Source organism: Gossypium hirsutum, chromosome D05 (assembly GCF_007990345.1).
Source record: "Gossypium hirsutum isolate 1008001.06 chromosome D05, Gossypium_hirsutum_v2.1, whole genome shotgun sequence".
Lineage (NCBI taxonomy): Eukaryota > Viridiplantae > Streptophyta > Magnoliopsida > Malvales > Malvaceae > Gossypium > Gossypium hirsutum.
The window spans coordinates 1737364-1755037 of record NC_053441.1 but is presented as its reverse complement, the minus strand read 5'-3'; the positions used below and the strand labels follow the sequence as shown (position 1 = coordinate 1755037).

The following is a 17674-nucleotide window of genomic DNA, read 5'->3' as shown; positions in this document are numbered from 1 at the left end:
TTTAAAATTATGTCTAAATTTGGTTCATGTTAAATATGCTAAATTCGAGTCTAATCCGATTAGCTCTTATTAAATTCTTTTAGACTTTTTTATATAAAAATAAATTTTAAAAATATTGTAAATTAAATACGCTAAAAATATTAAAATAAATATTTTTTAACAAATTGAAAATATATTAAAAAAAGTCTTTATATTTAAATTAAATAACACTAAGATATTACAACTTAGCAAACAAATGTCTCGACAATAATAACAAAATTAACAAAAAAACAAGAGTTATATTCAAGTAATAACAACAATATAGTAGCAATATGATAGCGAAATGATAGCAAAATAACAACAATAAAACAACTTATTCCAACCGGGCTAAACTCGAGTAAAAAAATTCTACCCAAGGCACGTTTCATTTAAAAAATGGGCCTTATATTTTGTCTAAGTTCATTTCTTTAACTTATATTTTTGTCTAAATCTTCTTATTTTTTAGACATACCTTCAAACCTAAAAAGATCGTTTAGATCTAAACCAGAAGCCTAAAAAGATGGTCCAGGACTAAACCAGAAGCGTGAAAAGTGAAAATTGAAGAGGGGAACAATAACCGAAAATCATGGGGAAAATTCAATTCATTGAATTCTATATAGCGCAACTGATTTACTGCCGAAGCAATACCATTTTAACCAACAATAAATTAGTTAATCCCCATCCCACATCCACCTTAAAATCAAAATATATGTCAACTCCGTGTTGGCTTGATGATTAGGGTGTTTACCATCTTAAGTGCGGTCTGGGTTCGAGTCGCATTAATCGCGTTATTATTAAGGCTTTATCCTCCTCTTGTAATTCACCAAAAAAATTAAAATATATGTTAAATTGTAGCAATTATTCTGTATTAATATTAGATTTGTTGGGGATGCAGAAGTGTATTTGTGTGTATTATTTAAAATATCATAAATTAATTTATAGTTTTAAATAAATTTTATCATTAATGTTATAAATAAAATTAAATCTTTCCTAATTTCTAATAGATTTTGTAATTAAATATTTAATTAATATATAAAATTATTTATATATTTATATATACGATTTCGTAAAGGAAAGATATATATTAAAAATATACAAACATCATTATAAATTATTTAAAATATTTTTTACAGTGTTTGTATTTCTCTTTTGTTAATATCCATTGCACAATAATTTTTTATTGATAATTGTCTCCTGAATGGTTTTTTAGAATATAATAGAGAAATTAATGAAAGAATAGTTGTCCAATACTACTCCCTATTATATACCAGTTTTGATAAATGGTAGTCAGTTTTGTTTTACAACAGATCGTTATCGGTTATAACGATTTGTTCAGAATAATAAGTTTTAAGTTTTGTTTTTGTGTAAATTGTAGTTGGTATTAATCGTATCAATGTATATTCGTTGATTTCGTTCATAACAATCAAAATATGGTGTATCGACCAATATTAAAAAATATATATATATTCTAAAATTTTATTATTTATTTGCGCTAAAAATTAAAATTAAAATTTTAAAAAATTTATTTTACATTTGTTGAATTATGAGTAATTATACACACAGTATGGGATGACATTATTGTTTAATTTATAGAATATTTTTTTGCTCCTTTATGTTGAGTTTGTTTAATAATGGATTGTATTTGTGAAACTTATTAAATAACATTCTATATAATTGATGAGGCTGTTTTTTTTGGTATGGTAAAATTACATATGGTGAGATTTGAATAGATGCTACCAATATTTTTAAAATATTTTCTTTACCACTTCAACCGAGGCATTATTTTTTATGAGTATTTTATATTCGTGTTTTATTTAATCTCATTATTTGATATTTATAAATATTTTTATATAACATATTAAATGTTTTTTAAAATAATGATAAATCTAAAATGATACACCGAAACAAACAATTACTGGTATAAATCAGTACCAGTAGAAAAATGGCACGTCCACTAGTACGATATTGACTACCTTAGAACCATATTAGAGAATTTTTTATCTAACAATTTTTTAAAGATAGTTTTTAAAATTGTTATTTGTTAAATAGATTTGCGAACATATTTTAATATATATTTTAAATTATAAAATATTATGTTCTTTTTGAAATTTAAACTATTAAATTATTAAACCATTAAAAATATGTTTTAATATATGACAAATACTTTAATTTTAGAGTCTATTTTTAAATTTTTAAAAAAAATTAAAAATTTATTACATTGTTTATATTTTTTTAGAGAAAAAAATCCATCAACAAGAGAACTAAAAATAAATTAGCACAACAAAAAAAGGGACTGCTAAGCTTAAGCCATTAGACTCACCCTGTAGATCCGGTTTTACTGTCCAAAATCCTCATTCGCATGAGCTACTTGAACATTATTTATAATTTTTTAAGAGAAATAAAGGGAAAAGAATCCAATTCCATATGATTTTCATAAAATAAAACCGCTCGAGCAAGAGAATGAGCTATCTTATTGGCACTTATTGAGATGCCGGTTAGGAAAGAATTGGAATCTGTTTTGCACCACGAAGAACTTTTATGAAAGCAAAAATCCAGATGTGATTGGCTCAACCTCAGCGATCAAAAAACAAATTTTTTTCATAGTCACACACTTAGGAAAAGAAAGTTGAATCACATCTCTGCCTTGCGAGTTCATAATAGTGAGTGGTGCTATGATCTGGATATCCTACAGAATGAAACACTTACTTTCTTTCAAAATCTATATGGTGAAGAATCGACCCCTTTGATTGGTTTACCACCTAATCCTTTTCCTTGTCTGGATTCGATAGATTTTGATTTTTTGGGAAGGATGGTTTTTGATGATGAGATCAAGAAAACTCTTTTTAATAGGGCTCCCCTAAAGTCCCCAGGTAGTGATGGTTACCATGATCTCTTTTTTCAAAGTCAATGGGATGTGGTCGGAGGTGTTGTTTGTGAGTGGGTAAAAAAAGTGTTTGATGGTGGTCTCATTGATCCTGCACTAAATAATACTCTTATCACCTTTATTCCAAAATATGTTGCTCCAGAAAGTTTTCAACATTTCATGTCTATCAGTTTGTGTTTTGTGTTGTATAATTTGGTGATGAAAGTTATTGTAAATTAATTCAGGTTTGTTTCCCTTAAAATAACAGCGGAGGAACAAATAGGCTTCATTACTAGTAGAAATATTACTGATAATATTATTTTAGCTCAGGAGGTTGTTCATTCAATGAAAGGTGGGAAGAACAAAAAGGCTTGGACGAGGATCAAAATAGATCTTGAGAAAGTTTATGATAGGTTGAGATGGGAGTTCATTGCCGCTTCAATTAGTGCTACTGGCATTTCAGATTGTTTGAGGAAGGTCATTATGTCCGCAATTTCAAATTCTACTACGCAATTATTGAGGAATGGGGTCCCAACGCAAAAGTTTAAGCCTGTTGGGATGCTTTTTAGTTGGTGGGGGATAAGGTACGTAGCAAGCTTTTTAGTTGGGATGCTAGACAATTGTCTATTGCTGGAAGAGTTACTTTAGCACAATCTCTGCTTCTATCTATTCCTAACTATTTCATCCCGTCAATGATGATACCGAAAGGAATTTGTGAGGAGATTGAATGTTTGGCTAGGAAATTTATTCGGGGTCCTTGAATGGAAAGAAGAATATGGCTTTAGTCAATTAGGACTCAATCTGTCAACCACGCTCTTGTAGGGGTCTTGGCTTGCGGATGTTGGAGGATCAGAATGCCTCTCTTTTATGAATTTGGGTTTCAATTTGGTTACTAATGTCAATGTTCTTTGGGTGAGGGTTGTTTGGGTGAAGTATGGTATGAAAGATAATCTGTCGGAAAGCATTCAGAGGAGCAATAGCTTTTTTCTTTAGAGAGGTCTGTCTAAGATATGACCATTGTTTAGGGACAATCTAGTGTGGTCGATGGGGGATGGAAAGTCAATTCGATGTTGGCAATATCTTTGGTTAGTATAGATTGGTCTTTTAATAAAGCAGATTTATGCGCATTGGAGCATGGAAACGGATTGTCTACTCGAAGAAATGGTCATTTCGGAAGGAAATTGGAATCTATCCCTTTTGATTGTGGGTCTCGGAAAATATAATTACGAGTATTGTGAGTATACCCCTTCCACTTTCTTGGCTATCGAACTCGACAGGAGCCTTTTCGATCAAGAGTGTCTATCGTTCGATTAGGGAGAATCATTGGAATGCTAAAGAACCTATTTAGGATACTCATTGAAAGTTTAAGGGACCCCATAGAGTCTAGTTTTTCCTATGGCTCATTTTCAAATAACGCCTCCTTACTAATGCGGAATGAGCAAGACGAGGCATTGGACAATAAGCTTTATGTCTGATTTGTAGACATAACACATATGATATTCTTCATGTGCTTAGAGATTGCTATGCGACAAAAGAGGTTTGGTGACAGTTGGTACCTTTGAGTCAAAGTAGCAGTTTCTTTAATTCCAATCTTCTGGGTTGGCTTACATATAACTTACAATTTTATGAGAGTTTGGTCTTCGTGGGAATTAGTTGGGCTAGTTTATTTGGATCGTTATTTGGCGCATTTGCAAGAAAAAGAATTTATTCGTCTTTCAAGGAATTACGTAGAATATCGTTGAGATTTTTAAAGTTTTATTACATGGGCGAGACAATTTTGATCCATACATAAGGAGGTTTTGACTCAAAGACGAAGCTCCATTCAGAGGGAACCTTTATCAGATAATTGGATTCACCTACATACTAATGGTGCTGTTAATTTGACAACAGGTTTAGCGTCTATAGAGGGAGTGGTGCAGAATCATTCAAGTGATTAGGTTATGGGCTTCAATCACTATTTAGGGGAATGTTCTGTCTTTGATGCTGATTTATGGGATATTTTGGATGGGTTGACTCTTTTACAAAAGTAGGGTGTGTACAAGATTTTGATTCAAACTGATAGCTCTGAGGCAGTCCAAGCAATTCAAGGGAGGAATCCAGAAAGCTCGAGTTCAACTCTAGTTAGAAATGTTCAACAACTGTTACAAAATAAAGATTTTTGGGTGGTAAGACATGTCCCTAGGGAGATTAATTCCATTGTTGGCAAGATTGCCAATATGGCTTCAGCTAATATGGAAGGGGTAAATGTGTTGGCAAGATTGCCAATATGGCTTCAGCTAATAAGGCTAGTGGTGCTTTTGATATTGTAAATCTAAATTAAAATTTTATGGGTTTTTCTTCACAAAAAGAGAGAGTTTATATTAGGTGCATTTGTAGACTTTAGTATAATTGGATAAATATAATTATTAATCCTCTTATAATTACAAAAAAAAACTTTAATTCTTTAGACGTATTTGACTAATAGAAAATAATTATTACAAAATTAGACTTAAGCTCAACAAACATGTTGCGTTAGGCTCTAGTTTTACACCAACATACATCTAAGTTAATCTTCGATCTTCTTAAACACAAAATGGAGCTAGAAAATACTAAAAAATGTTATTACCTTTAAGTTAGAGTCTATACAAAGGAGGTCAATCTTAAGTTAAAGTTTGTGCAAATGAGTGAGGGCCTTCCCTTACAGGCCAAACTCCTCAGATCCTACAGTTAAGATTGATTACAACATACAGTTAAGATCACGTATCTAGAACAATTTATATAATTCTGTACAACTCTCAACAAGCCTAGAGTCTTTTAGAGCTTCTAGAACAATTTTACATGGGTCTGGTTTCAATCATTTCCTTGGACTTTTGGATTCTTTTAGGACCTTCTTATTTGTTCTATAGCCATTCGACATATTCCGAAACCTTGGATCCCTTCTTCTCGAAGTTACACCCGATGGACTTCATTGGGCTTCTGATGACCGCCGTCTGCACTCATAATAGCTTTGCCCAACTTAGAGATTTTTACTTAAGCTAAAAAAGGCCTACTTAATATTCATGAGTGGCATGTTACCTAATTACATAAAAAGAATTAGTTCAACCCAACTATAAAAAAGCCATTGATTATGAAAATATTTAATTTAGATATTTATATATAATATTAATATTATAAATATTCTGTGAACAAACAAACAATTTTAGTTTGTTAATATTATATTTACTGTTGCATATGAAAAATCTTATTACAAATTAAATTCTTAATGTAACATTAATAATTAAAGTTAAAACACGGTAAAAAAAATTGTCACATGTATGGTTGTATTTGGTTTATCCAATTTTACAACACTATTTGACAGTCCTACAATTGTTGCAGAGGTTGTAATAAAAAAACAATAACGTCCAAAGGAAAACAAGTAGATTTGCTTATTAAGACACTTTCATCAATTCATATATTGATATCAATCTTACGAATGACAAAAATTCATCCTAGAAAACAAAATATCCATAATTAAAAAAAAAACTGCTAATAATCTGGAAAAAAGGTCAAAAGTCAACATTACTGCAACGTTGATTTCAGTTAACAATCCTGATAGTTAAAAAGAGCATGGATTTCAGCTTCAGTTAATTTGCATACCAAAGAGTTTGAAACCCTCAGTCTTGTCGTCTTGTTCCGGCTTCGCTGCCGCCATTGATCCTTGCTCCTCTTGGACATGTTTTTCATCACCAATGGGGTAATAATGTCCCAACCGAAGCTGCAAATCAACTTCTATTCCAACATGAATGTTGTTTACCGCCACGAACGTGCCACCGTTACCGGATTTGTTGGCATCGATCATGCAGAACCTTTGGACTTCGTTCTCCTTCCGGCATTCGCATACGAAGAACGAAACCACATCGTTGGCCTTCAACTTTTTTTCCTTCAGAAACCGATTCCAGCCCCTGGTGAAAACAAAGCTTTGGCTGCTATTCCTATAGCAATAACGAAACTTCCATATCCTCATAAACTTGTCGTAGAAAACCAACTCAACATCGTTCGTTTTGCTATCGGCAACATCGGCATTCTCCTTTTCGGTCCAGAAAATCGATGGAAAATACTTGACAGCATATCTTTTGGGGATGACAAGCCTATTCAGCTTACCAACATCACTTGGTGTTAGCTCCTTTTGGAACAATTGTTTGCAAATTAGCCCTTCATTGCTATAAGTCCCCACTGAGTTGATAGCAGTGTTTGGTTTTGTACTTCTAGAGCAAGCCTTAATAAAATCCATGAACTTGTATTGGTAGGAACCGTCTCTTATCATGCTAAGGACAGCTTCTGCACTGTAATGGCTCAGAAACTTGGGCTCCTCAATTGTGATTTCGTTCCATGGAAAGTTTCGATGAGTGTCTCCGGGGCAGAACTTGATCGTTGCGCTATCGTAGGCCACGGCCGCATCTATTTCGGTTTTGAAAGTCCCTAGCCAAATTCTGGTATGATTAGAGTATAATTGAGCGCCCCATTTTCCGTTTTTCTGTCGCATTACGCCTTTGAATTGCGACGAATTGCCTTTATCGCCGCACCTTTGGCGTTTGTTTGCTTGATGAGTGGTGCTAATTGAATTTGAAACATCTGAATTTGTATTTCCTCCACCACTTGAAATCACACTTAGTATCTCTTCTTCCATAATCTCTAGCAAAGTAATCCAAAATAATAATAATAATTTATAGGATTATTTGAACTTCTAATTTATTATATATCATCTTTTAAAAGTGATTATATGAAACAATTAAATTAAGCTTCGAGTTCAATTATACATCTAAATCCGAACTGCTCCCTAAATATTCAATCTACGGATACTCATTCAAACGGATTCGAATCTCAAACTTATTGGGTATACCAATCAAATAAAATCAGAAACAATCACAGCAGAAATTTTTATGATTTTGTACTTGTAACTTAAACTAGTATGCAAGAAATCAAATAAAAGTAAAAAAACAGAAACCTGGTACCTTGTTAATTTAGCAAGAGAATTGAAACTAAGAGTTGGTTGTCTCTAAAAATCAAACAAGTTGTGCTATAAGAAAACTATGATAAACCCTACTGATTACTTTATAAGTGGTTCCGGAAATTGCTTGAAAACTAATAAACATGTTGGAGAAAATGAAAGAAAGTAGGTATAGAGAAAAATCTGTTGATTTAATTAAATGCTAACAAAGTTTTTAGATTTTGCAACTTTAGTTTTGGCAAGTATATAATCCATATTTTGAAGGGGATTCAGATTTGATTTAATTTTCACCATGTTTAAAGGTTTTTTTAGTATTATAATTAATAACTCACCAATTTCAATACAGCAAAAAAATGACTAAATTACCTAAAAATATCGAAAATAAAAAAAAATTACCAAATTAGGTTGTTTTTTCAGAAAACTACCGGATTAGGCCGAAATAACGAAAACGCTTCCAACTGAAAGCGAGTTGGATTCCTTCTTGGTTCAACCTTCGGTATAGGTTGTAGTCTTGACCTCTCATCTTCTTCGCCTTCACCTGTAGTTGGTTGTGATTGGTTGCTCCTTGGTTGCCATCATGCATCCTCCGGTCTAGGAATAGATGGTTGCCAAGATAATCCACCTTTGTAGAACAATGATTCCGGAGGTGTTTGTGACGTCATCGGTGTAGGGGAATAACTATATTATGTCTCATACACCGATGACATAATGATTCGGACTCCCGATCGGTGCCCCAAATATAGGCGATCTATACGTCGTCGTCGTTGTCATTTGAAATATTAATGGCATCAGTGTGTAATATGCCGGGGATGGAGGTCTAAAAACAAAACCTGGCATCGAAGTAGAAGCAAAAAAATGTGGTGGAATATGTGGTGATTGTGTGAAAATGACAGGGTTAGTGTACGCACCAGAATAAGTCGAGTCATACTGACCAAGGGGTGGTGCAGCCATCGATATCGGTTCTTGCGTAGGTGTTGAAGATAGACCCGCCTCGTCGGACCTTGGATGTCTAGGTGTCCGTTGTGGCCTCTTCGTATGCAGTTGCCGGCACCTCGTGCCTTCTGCTAGCAAGTATGGCTTGTCATGGACCCTAAAACATGGCATGTATTTCGGATCGTAGTCTAACTCTAGAGGGACAATGGTCTCGCGAGTAGGTAAAAACTCGTACCTATTGTTACAAATATTGATATATTGCACGTGGAATGTAGGTTAATGCTGATCAATTTCCCCCTGCAAGTCGATATGATTTAGGTCTTCGATTTCTTAGGGTGTCAGTGGAATTGATTGCCTAAACCAAAATTACCGTAATACTCAGTCTGACTCGTGCATCTCCAAAGTAGTGTACACTACCAATGGCACATTCACGTGCCATATGTTGGGATTCACCAAGAATTCAGATAGGATGCATTCTTGAATTGTCAGATCAGAGTATGGCGTCCATTAAAACTATATTAAAATAATAAAAATTTTAGTTATATATATACTACTAATTTTCAAATCAACTACGTTAATATTATATAATTCAAATATAGAAAACACATAACTCTGCTTCTGGTCGTTAGTCTAACAGAAGTTGTATATCTCAAAGCTCATTCGATAATCCCACATAACTCGACCCATGGTTCTACATTTGAAATAATTTGTTAGCACAATAATTTAACATTTAAATAATTTTATTATGAGAAATATATTATCTAATGAATTTTATCTTGTTACGAGAGAGAATGTATGAGGGTAGTTCGTTCGAGGACGTAAAAATGGCAGCTGTTACCACGCCCATGATTGTAGTAGTAACATGTAACCACCAATTTTAATTTTATGTGATTTCGTCACCCAACACATCTCTCGGTATAACGTTGCCAACACGGCTGACCCCCAACGTCATCATGGTAACTAAAAAACCTAATTTAAAAAAATTAATGATTAAATAAAAAATTATAATTAGACTGCCAAAACAAAAACTCCCATAATCAAGTGACCATTAATGTAATTTATCCAAAAATATACGAGTACGTTATCTAGCTGTTTTTGCCATAACTTCGGAGTGATAAAAAATGAATTCATAGTTTACAGACTACATTGAAAATTTTAAGTTAGATGATCAAAATAAAAATATAGGAAAAGTTTAGTGACTAATTAGGTTGTTTATCCAAAAGAAAAAATCATAAACTCTATCCCAAAGAAAGAAAATAAACAACACACAAGTAAAACAAAGGATTTATCAATGAAAAAAAAAACCCAAAAAGTTTGGCCTTTTGGAAATTGGAACCAAAAACAGGAGAATTTTTTAAATAAATAATTGTTTATCTAAAGCTTTCGGAGTCTTCACTCTTCACATCTTGTCGACGTATCACTTGAAAAGGTAAAATGCCTAAAACCCCATTTCCTTTTTTGATCTCTTCTTTCTCCAGGTTTCTGCTTTTTTTTTCTCTGGAATTCCTTGAAGTTCCAGTTTGTAGGTCTTTGCAATCCGTTAATCCTATAAAACAATCGACTTTTAAAATTTTCATCTAAGTTTTTTTTTTTTTGCTTAAAATCCCCTTTTTTTAGTGAAGGGTTTTGAAAGATATCTACTCTAGATTGGATAAAAATCTAATATTTTCATGATTTTGTTGTAATGTGCCTGTCTTTTTGGCTGGTTTCGATGTGGAGCTTAGTTAAAATGCAGCTAACAAGGCCTCCGGGCAGGTGCCAAGTTGCTTAGTCATAAGTATTATGTATCAATATAGTGAAAACTAATTGCATTGTTGAATGTTAAATGTAAATCTGGGTCTTTCTTAATCGCAGGATCAGTTCAGCCTTGTGCTACTGCAATAGCCGGGTTTAGTCAGTGCTCCTTTTGGGTGGGCGACCATGAGCTTCACAGGTTCTTCTGTTGGTCCTGGTTAGTTTATTTGATTTGCTCCATATCTTTATAATGAGATCTCACTAGCAAGCTTGCATAAATGTTTTTGTTTGTTCTTATGGAAATTGAATCAATTGGTTCTTCCTTGTTAGATTGCTTGTATTGGTTGAAGTAGACTTTTTTTTTCTTTAATATAAATTCACGAGCTTGTTTTTTGCTCATTGTATTTAGTTTTACTAATGTGACAAATTTCAGGTGGTGGAACCGTTAGAAGAGCACTTGAATTTGGAAGAACCTATGTGGTCAGGCCCAAAGGTAGGCATCAGGCGACAATAGTTTGGCTACATGGCCTTGGTGATAATGGTTCGAAGTATTATAAACTTTGTATTAGCTTTTTAAGCTTCTTATTTGTGGCTTTTTTCCCCCTGGTGATTATATATTAGATTATTTCTCAATAATATCGGTCATTAAACTTATTTTCTTTTAAGGAAAATAAAATGATTTAAAATTTGGTGACTTCATATCTCTTTAAATGCCATCTTTTAAAGGAAAAATATAATGTATAGCTGCTATATTCTATTTATAGCAGAGTCTACGAGTGTTGAGTTATCATTTCTAGTTCTTCCTTGCGTCAGCAACTCAACAGATCTTTCAAGGACAACAGCGATGTGGACCTTTGGAGAACCGCACCCCAAAACCTAGGTCCATATAACCCCACAAGGAAATCCCATACTTTCCTATGTGGAATCCAAGAACGATGTCCTGCAATTGAGCACATATCAAATGATCGTAGCTTGTCTTTGTTTTTTAACGGTTTTGTTAACAGCGGTACTTTTTACTGTTTTTATATTTTCTTTTTAGGTCATTTCCCTTCTTTGAGTGATTGCATGGGTTAACTATAGTCCCAAGAGTTTGAGATGTTGTCTTGTTATTTCCTTCTGTTTTGGGTGATTCAAGAAAACATTTGGTTGCTTGAATTAATTAGAAGCCTCTCTTTCTCTATGCAATTTTTGTTCCTGTAGTATAGCACTATTGCGATTGATGCTTAAGTAGTAAGGAATTCATATTTGCATGCAAAAGAACTTTTTTTGTGTTCATATATTTTACGATGTAGTCTTGAATTGCTATTACTTTGCTGATAAGGTTTGCACTAAACTACAAATTAAGTTGATAATAAAGATAAATCTAGTTTATTTTTCAAGGAGTTTAATCTTCAATTGCAAGTTATTTTCATATCTTCCGATATTAGTATATGTTTTAGCAAATCTTATTGTTTAAATCTTTGATATCTTTTTGAAAAATCTACTTGTCCTCATTTTTCGTTCATCTTTTGGCAGCTGGTCCCAGCTCCTGGAGACTCTCCCTCTTCCAAATGTAAGGATGATTGTTTGTATCTGGAAATCTTTAGGAGAATATATTCTAACTTTTAAGTATTAACCAATGAATTTTCTTATCTTCATAACTTCATAATTTTCCATGCTTGTATCCTGTGGTGCACAGATTAAATGGATATGCCCAACTGCCCCTACTCAGCCAATAACTATTTTTGGTGGATTCCCGTCAACTGCTTGTAAGTATTTTCTAAATCTGTAATGACATGCAATCTCGAATGAAAGAAACAAAATACATTTAGTTTCTTCTTCTTCTTCTTCTTCAACCTTTATCTTTTCTGAGAGTGCTTTGAATGCTAATCAAATTGTTGAATTCTAATGTGACATCATACGTCAGGGTTTGATGTGGGAGACATTTCAGAAGATGCTGCTGATGATATTGAGGGTTTGGATGCTGCTGCAGCACATGTTGCAAATTTATTGTCAACAGAGCCTGCTGACAGTATGTTTTTGCTTGCCACTATATATATATATATGTTTTTTTTTTTTTTGGGGGGGGGGGGGAGGTTGATTCTATATATTTAGGAAAGCTTACATAGCACCGCCTTTATTTTCTAATGTGTTTTGCTATCAAATGTGAACAATATTTTTATGCTTTTTTTGGGCCATAAAGCAAGAACATGAGAACATACAGTGCTGGTTTGGAAGTCGTTAGATTTAGCATGCCTTTTAGTTTCATTCTGGTTCTTGTAAATGAGTTAGTTGGACAAAGATGTCTTTGTGTGTGTATCTTGTGGCTGATTTCTCAGGTTGTACACGCACACTAAAGATAACTGGCTCATCTTAGTGTTCAGTTTTAAGAATTAAAATCTTGTCATGGTCATTGTTTATGACATCATTCTAATAGTAGCCTTTTCCAATTACAGTTAAACTTGGTGTTGGAGGCTTCAGCATGGGTGCAGCTACCTCCTTATACTCTGCAACTTGTTTTACTCATGGAAAATATGAAAATGGCAATCCATATCCTGCCAAATTGAGTGCAGTTGTAGGACTTAGCGGATGGCTTCCATGTTCAAAGTTGGTTTCCTATATTGACTCCTTCTCATGCGAGCTTGATGTTTTCGCTGTCGCCCCCCCCCCCCCTTTTCTCTGGTTTATTGTTATAACATCTATTCTTTTTCAGGACTTTGAAAAACAAAATAGGACAGGACGAGGCTGCTAGACGTGCTGCATCCTTACCCATTTTGCTATGCCATGGAAAAGGTATTTATTTAGTAACCTTCATTAAGCAAATTATCGTGGGTTTATGCATGCTCATTTTGCCGGAGGAGGTGTTTCTGGTTATTGCTTTATGTACTTCTTTGGTGGAGAAGTGTTGCTATGACCACTAGCAATAGCACATTTGTCTTGATAAGCAAGTAGCATCAAGATATGACAAGATGGTGTCCGAAATAAATTGACATTGCCAGTTCAGGAGTTTGACCAGCCAAATATTTAGTGTCAATATGAGTTTAGTTCTTAACTAGAAAAAGCAAATCCCTGTTTTGCTTCATTAGACTAATATTCAAGGGGAATAAAAGTACTTGCATTACATCTAAAATTTCTTCTTTTTCCATGGATCAATGAAATGGTAATGAGCTGTGATTGTAGCAATGTATTTGATTTTACATAATTAATGTTAGCTATATTTGTGTGCATTTGATGGTATATGAGAGCCTTATGGATTTATTATGCTTGTTGGAAGTTGTCGAGTAAGTATATTATATGTTAAATGGCTGGTTGCAGGTGATGACGTGGTTCCACATAAATTTGGTGAGAAATCCTCTCGAGCATTGAGTTCAAATGGATTTCAGGACACTACTTTCAAATCCTACAGCGGGTATGGAACTCAAGTGTCTGAAAGAACTTGCGTTTTTCTTAGACAATTTGACTTAAAACTGGATACTTTATTGAACAATATAGGCTTGGTCACTATACCATTCCTGAGGAGATGGACGAGGTCTGTGCTTGGTTAACTTCAAAACTTGGGCTTGAGGGTCGGTCCGCATAAAGTTGCAACATGAAAGTGTTTATCATTTGGAGCAAGCGAGACAGAGAGGAGAAACTATTTACAAGTTGCAAGTAACGAAAATGGCGAAAGTATTCTGGTTTTGGGTTTCATACATGGTATAGTGATAAGATGCAGGCCTTTTGTTTGTTCTCTTTTGACTGATATTGCTCAATTTGTTTATGGACCTTGCTGGAACCGTGTGATAAAACATGAGACCATCAACTTGGCAGTTTGGATTCTTGTTATTTTGGAATGCACTGTGGATGGTAAATTTTATGTTTTCGCAAATGCTATTTTAATCGGTATGCAGAAACCGAGCCGTCTACTTCCTTTTCGAGTATGATTCGAGTTTTTTTCATTCGAAATCTGTTTCTGAACACTACTCGTTAATTGGTCTGTTGTTTTAAATTTGAGCACTTAAAATTTCCAGCTAAAAAAGTAAAAGAGCCACTAATTCTTTCATCTATTGGCAAATGTTATTCAACTGATACAAAAACCAGATTTTGTATGGCTTTGAAATGTTTACTTCCTGTCATAAAACCTCACAAATTATTTGCAATGCCAATTGGCATCCACTCTTACAAGGCAGCAACAACAAACTACACTACCAATGCCATTTTCTTCTGCTTAAACAATGAAAAGGAGAAAAAATAATAATAAATGAAAAAACCGAAAAAAAAAGATGGAGGGAATACTAGAAATCTAATTACAACATTCAGATGAAACTATGAAAGACATTCAATGGAAAGCTCCCTTTTCATGGTACCTTGCATTCACACATTTGGGCTTCTTTAATAAAAGATATATCCGAATTCCCATCTTTTGGTGACAGCAACTGCTTCTCTGGATCTGTATCGTCGATTTCTGTTGAGCCGCCTGGGCTGGCAGTTGAGAGAGTTTCGGTTCCATCTTCTGGAAACAAACCAACCAAAAGAGGCAGAAGAAAAGTCCCAAAAATTGATTAGAACGAGTAAATTGTACAGAGTAAATGGAAGGTTCAAGTATTTGAAATCTGCAGAAAAGATAAGAAGCATACCCATTTCGTGGTATTCAGGCAACTGCTTCACTGTAGTTACTTGAAGGCTTTCAGGTAGTAAACAGCTGCATAAAGAACCTACAATTTTGACAAATCATTGACATCATCCAATGCGAGCACACACACACACACACACACACACACACACATATGAACAGATGTATACATGCATATACAGAATTTGATGAACAATTGAAAGGATCAACAAACCTATACGAGCCAACCGGTTAACCCATCCAGGGATGTGTTTGCCTGTCAACCTATGCACAATGTCTTCTGTAAAATGATTACAGTTCTTGGAGATGAGGTGATAGGTATCTCCATGATACTCAGAAGCTACACTCTCGATCAATGCTCTGAATTCAGAGAATGACATGTTTATGCACCCCAACAAGATGGAACATCGATAGATAAAACCCGGGCAGCTCTTTGGTTCCACTTCGAAAACTCCACTAATTGGAAAATCATGAGCCCCAAACCCATACTCTTTACCGTGAACTGTTCGTAAACATTGCGATAAATAGTTCAGTTTCCGAAATTTAAAAAAGGAAAAAAAAAAAGGAACATCAACACAAGAACTAAAAGTCATGTTAAGTTGCAAAATTGCTTTAGCCTAAAGCCCTCAACAACACAAACATGCTACAATTTTCTTTAAGATTCGATGCATTTCAATGCCTAATATTAATTCCTACTAAAGGAACTTTGAGTCCTTTACCACAATTTATGTTCATCTAATCTTAACATTATCTTTCTAAAATATACGTACATTGGTTCATGCATAACGAATATTTAACATCGTACAGTCAGAAAAGGAAAGAATTGGATGATGAATTTCATTAGTCAATAGAGAGATCTAAGCAAACACCAAAAGATCTCATTTTCTCCATAAATGAATACCATTACTATAGTTTTAAAATATCAATCTTCAGCTACATATTAGAGATAATCAAGTGAAAAAAGTTATTTAAAAAGGAAACCCATATCCATTTTTCTATCAGGAGAATCCAAATTCACCATTTTGGAGCAATAATAAGCTAAAATATCGATACCCACATCTTAAAACATACCCAAAAATAAAATAAAATCCATAGCAGAAAAAACAAATCAAGACACGAGAACAAACCTTCAATACCGGAGTGGAAAATCCCAAAACCAACCCAATAAGAGTAATTATTGATAGGAGTTAGATCATAAACATTCAAAATCACATTGGTTATGTCGCTATGGCTCCCATTTTGATTCCCAGAGCTAGAACTTGAGACTTCTTCCCCTGCTCCCATTCTTTTTTCTTTTTTATATTCTTATTAATACACACACACACACACACACACACATACACAAGAAAAAAAAATGTTTGCCAAAGAAGGTTTACCAAAAATCCCAGAAATCTTTTCTTTTTGTTTCAGTATGTTAGAGAACCCTTCCCAAAGATCCAAAGCTAAAATTTTTCTTTTATTTTTATTTTTCCTTTTCTGGAGGAAATAGACAGAGAAAAGGAAGGGAAAAAGATAATAGTGGGCAAATATGGCAAACACAAGTTGGCTATGATTGTCTATAGTCAAATGTTTCCTAAACTATTACTAATCGATTCTTAATAAATAGTACCAAGTTTGTTTTTCTATGCCAACAAAAACTAAGTTACAACCTTTTTATTATGACTTGAGTTCATGTTTTCAAAGCTTTTTGGATTTACAAAAGGATTTCTCTGTTTCAAAACTCCAATGAAATGGGACTTTATGTTATAACATATAATTACCATCCTTTTCTTACATATAATATATATTAATTCTTCAAACTCCATCAACATTTTTTTTATCCTTGACTATTATGCTGCTGATATGGTGTTCCCAAATCAGCAAATTAAAATTAAAAAATTTATTTAATTTAAATTATATAAAGTTTAAAATATTAAATATTATTTTTCTTTAAAAAATATGAGATATGTATCAATTTTTTAATTTTACTAGTACTTTTTAGGCAGGAAAATTAGCAAAAAATGTCGTTTTTCAAAAATAATTAGGAAAATAAACTGATTTTGGAGAGAGAAACAAAAAACACCTCCACCGAGACGCGTTTTCAGCTAAGGTGGCAGAAAGCGTGTCCTATAGTATAACACCCCTAACCCAAATCTGTCGCCGGAACAGGGTTACGGAGCATTACCGGAGTTTACAAATCAAACAAAAAAAAATGCAAACATTTCATATCACATAGCATTCATGTCAAAAACCAATCAAAATCATACATATTGTCCCTTAAACGAGCCATCGATGCCCAAATTACGCATTAGAAACAAATCGGAACTAAATCGAAAACTCATAAATTTTTTTAGAAACATTTAAAATTTTCAACATTGCAGGGGTCACACGGCCGTGTGGCCAGGCCGTGTCGCCAGGCTATGTGACTCACACGAGACACGCCCGTGTCTTAGGCGGTGTGGACATTTGAAATAGGAACACACGGCCGTGTGGACATTGGAAATAAGAACACACGGCCGTGTCTCAGCCTGTGTTGGTGCCCGTGTGAGTATACTGACTTGGGTCACACGGCCAAGTCACACGCCCGTGT

At 33.9% G+C, this 17674-nt stretch overlaps 3 protein-coding genes across 5 annotated transcripts; 1 reads left to right on the top strand and 2 right to left on the bottom strand.

The window, feature by feature from the left end:
* Window positions 1–6402: 6402 nt before the first annotated feature.
* On the bottom strand, window positions 6403–7526 carry LOC107902870 (AP2/ERF and B3 domain-containing transcription factor At1g50680). Its single transcript, XM_041094810.1, has one exon. It carries the CDS (start codon window positions 7524–7526, stop codon window positions 6480–6482), a length of 1047 nt encoding a protein of 348 aa, XP_040950744.1. The 3' UTR covers window positions 6403–6479.
* A 2529-nt stretch (window positions 7527–10055) lies between these two features.
* Window positions 10056–14413, top strand: LOC107907442 (acyl-protein thioesterase 1 homolog 1). Of its 2 annotated transcripts, none has more exons than XM_016834820.2 (10): window positions 10056–10209; window positions 10635–10731; window positions 10948–11062; window positions 12030–12066; window positions 12193–12262; window positions 12421–12525; window positions 12950–13100; window positions 13207–13286; window positions 13809–13902; window positions 13986–14413. In XM_016834820.2, the coding sequence occupies exons 2-10, from the start codon at window positions 10701–10703 to the stop codon at window positions 14071–14073; spliced, it is 771 nt and encodes a 256-aa protein (XP_016690309.2). In that variant the 5' UTR covers window positions 10056–10209; window positions 10635–10700; the 3' UTR covers window positions 14074–14413. The 2 variants fall into 2 exon arrangements, with proteins under 2 accessions (XP_016690309.2, XP_040949000.1); XM_041093066.1 differs by lacking the exon at window positions 10056–10209 and adding an exon at window positions 10508–10535.
* A 91-nt stretch (window positions 14414–14504) lies between these two features.
* Window positions 14505–16675, bottom strand: LOC107907443 (deSI-like protein At4g17486). 2 transcript variants are annotated; one of them, XM_016834821.2, is made up of 4 exons: window positions 16233–16675; window positions 15320–15607; window positions 15110–15187; window positions 14505–14985 (listed from the first exon to the last, which is right to left on the bottom strand). In XM_016834821.2, the coding sequence occupies exons 1-4, from the start codon at window positions 16387–16389 to the stop codon at window positions 14831–14833; spliced, it is 678 nt and encodes a 225-aa protein (XP_016690310.1). In that variant the 5' UTR covers window positions 16390–16675; the 3' UTR covers window positions 14505–14830. The 2 variants fall into 2 exon arrangements, with proteins under 2 accessions (XP_016690310.1, XP_016690311.1); XM_016834822.2 differs by having other exon boundaries at window positions 14505–14982.
* Between the last annotated feature and the right edge of the window lie 999 nt (window positions 16676–17674).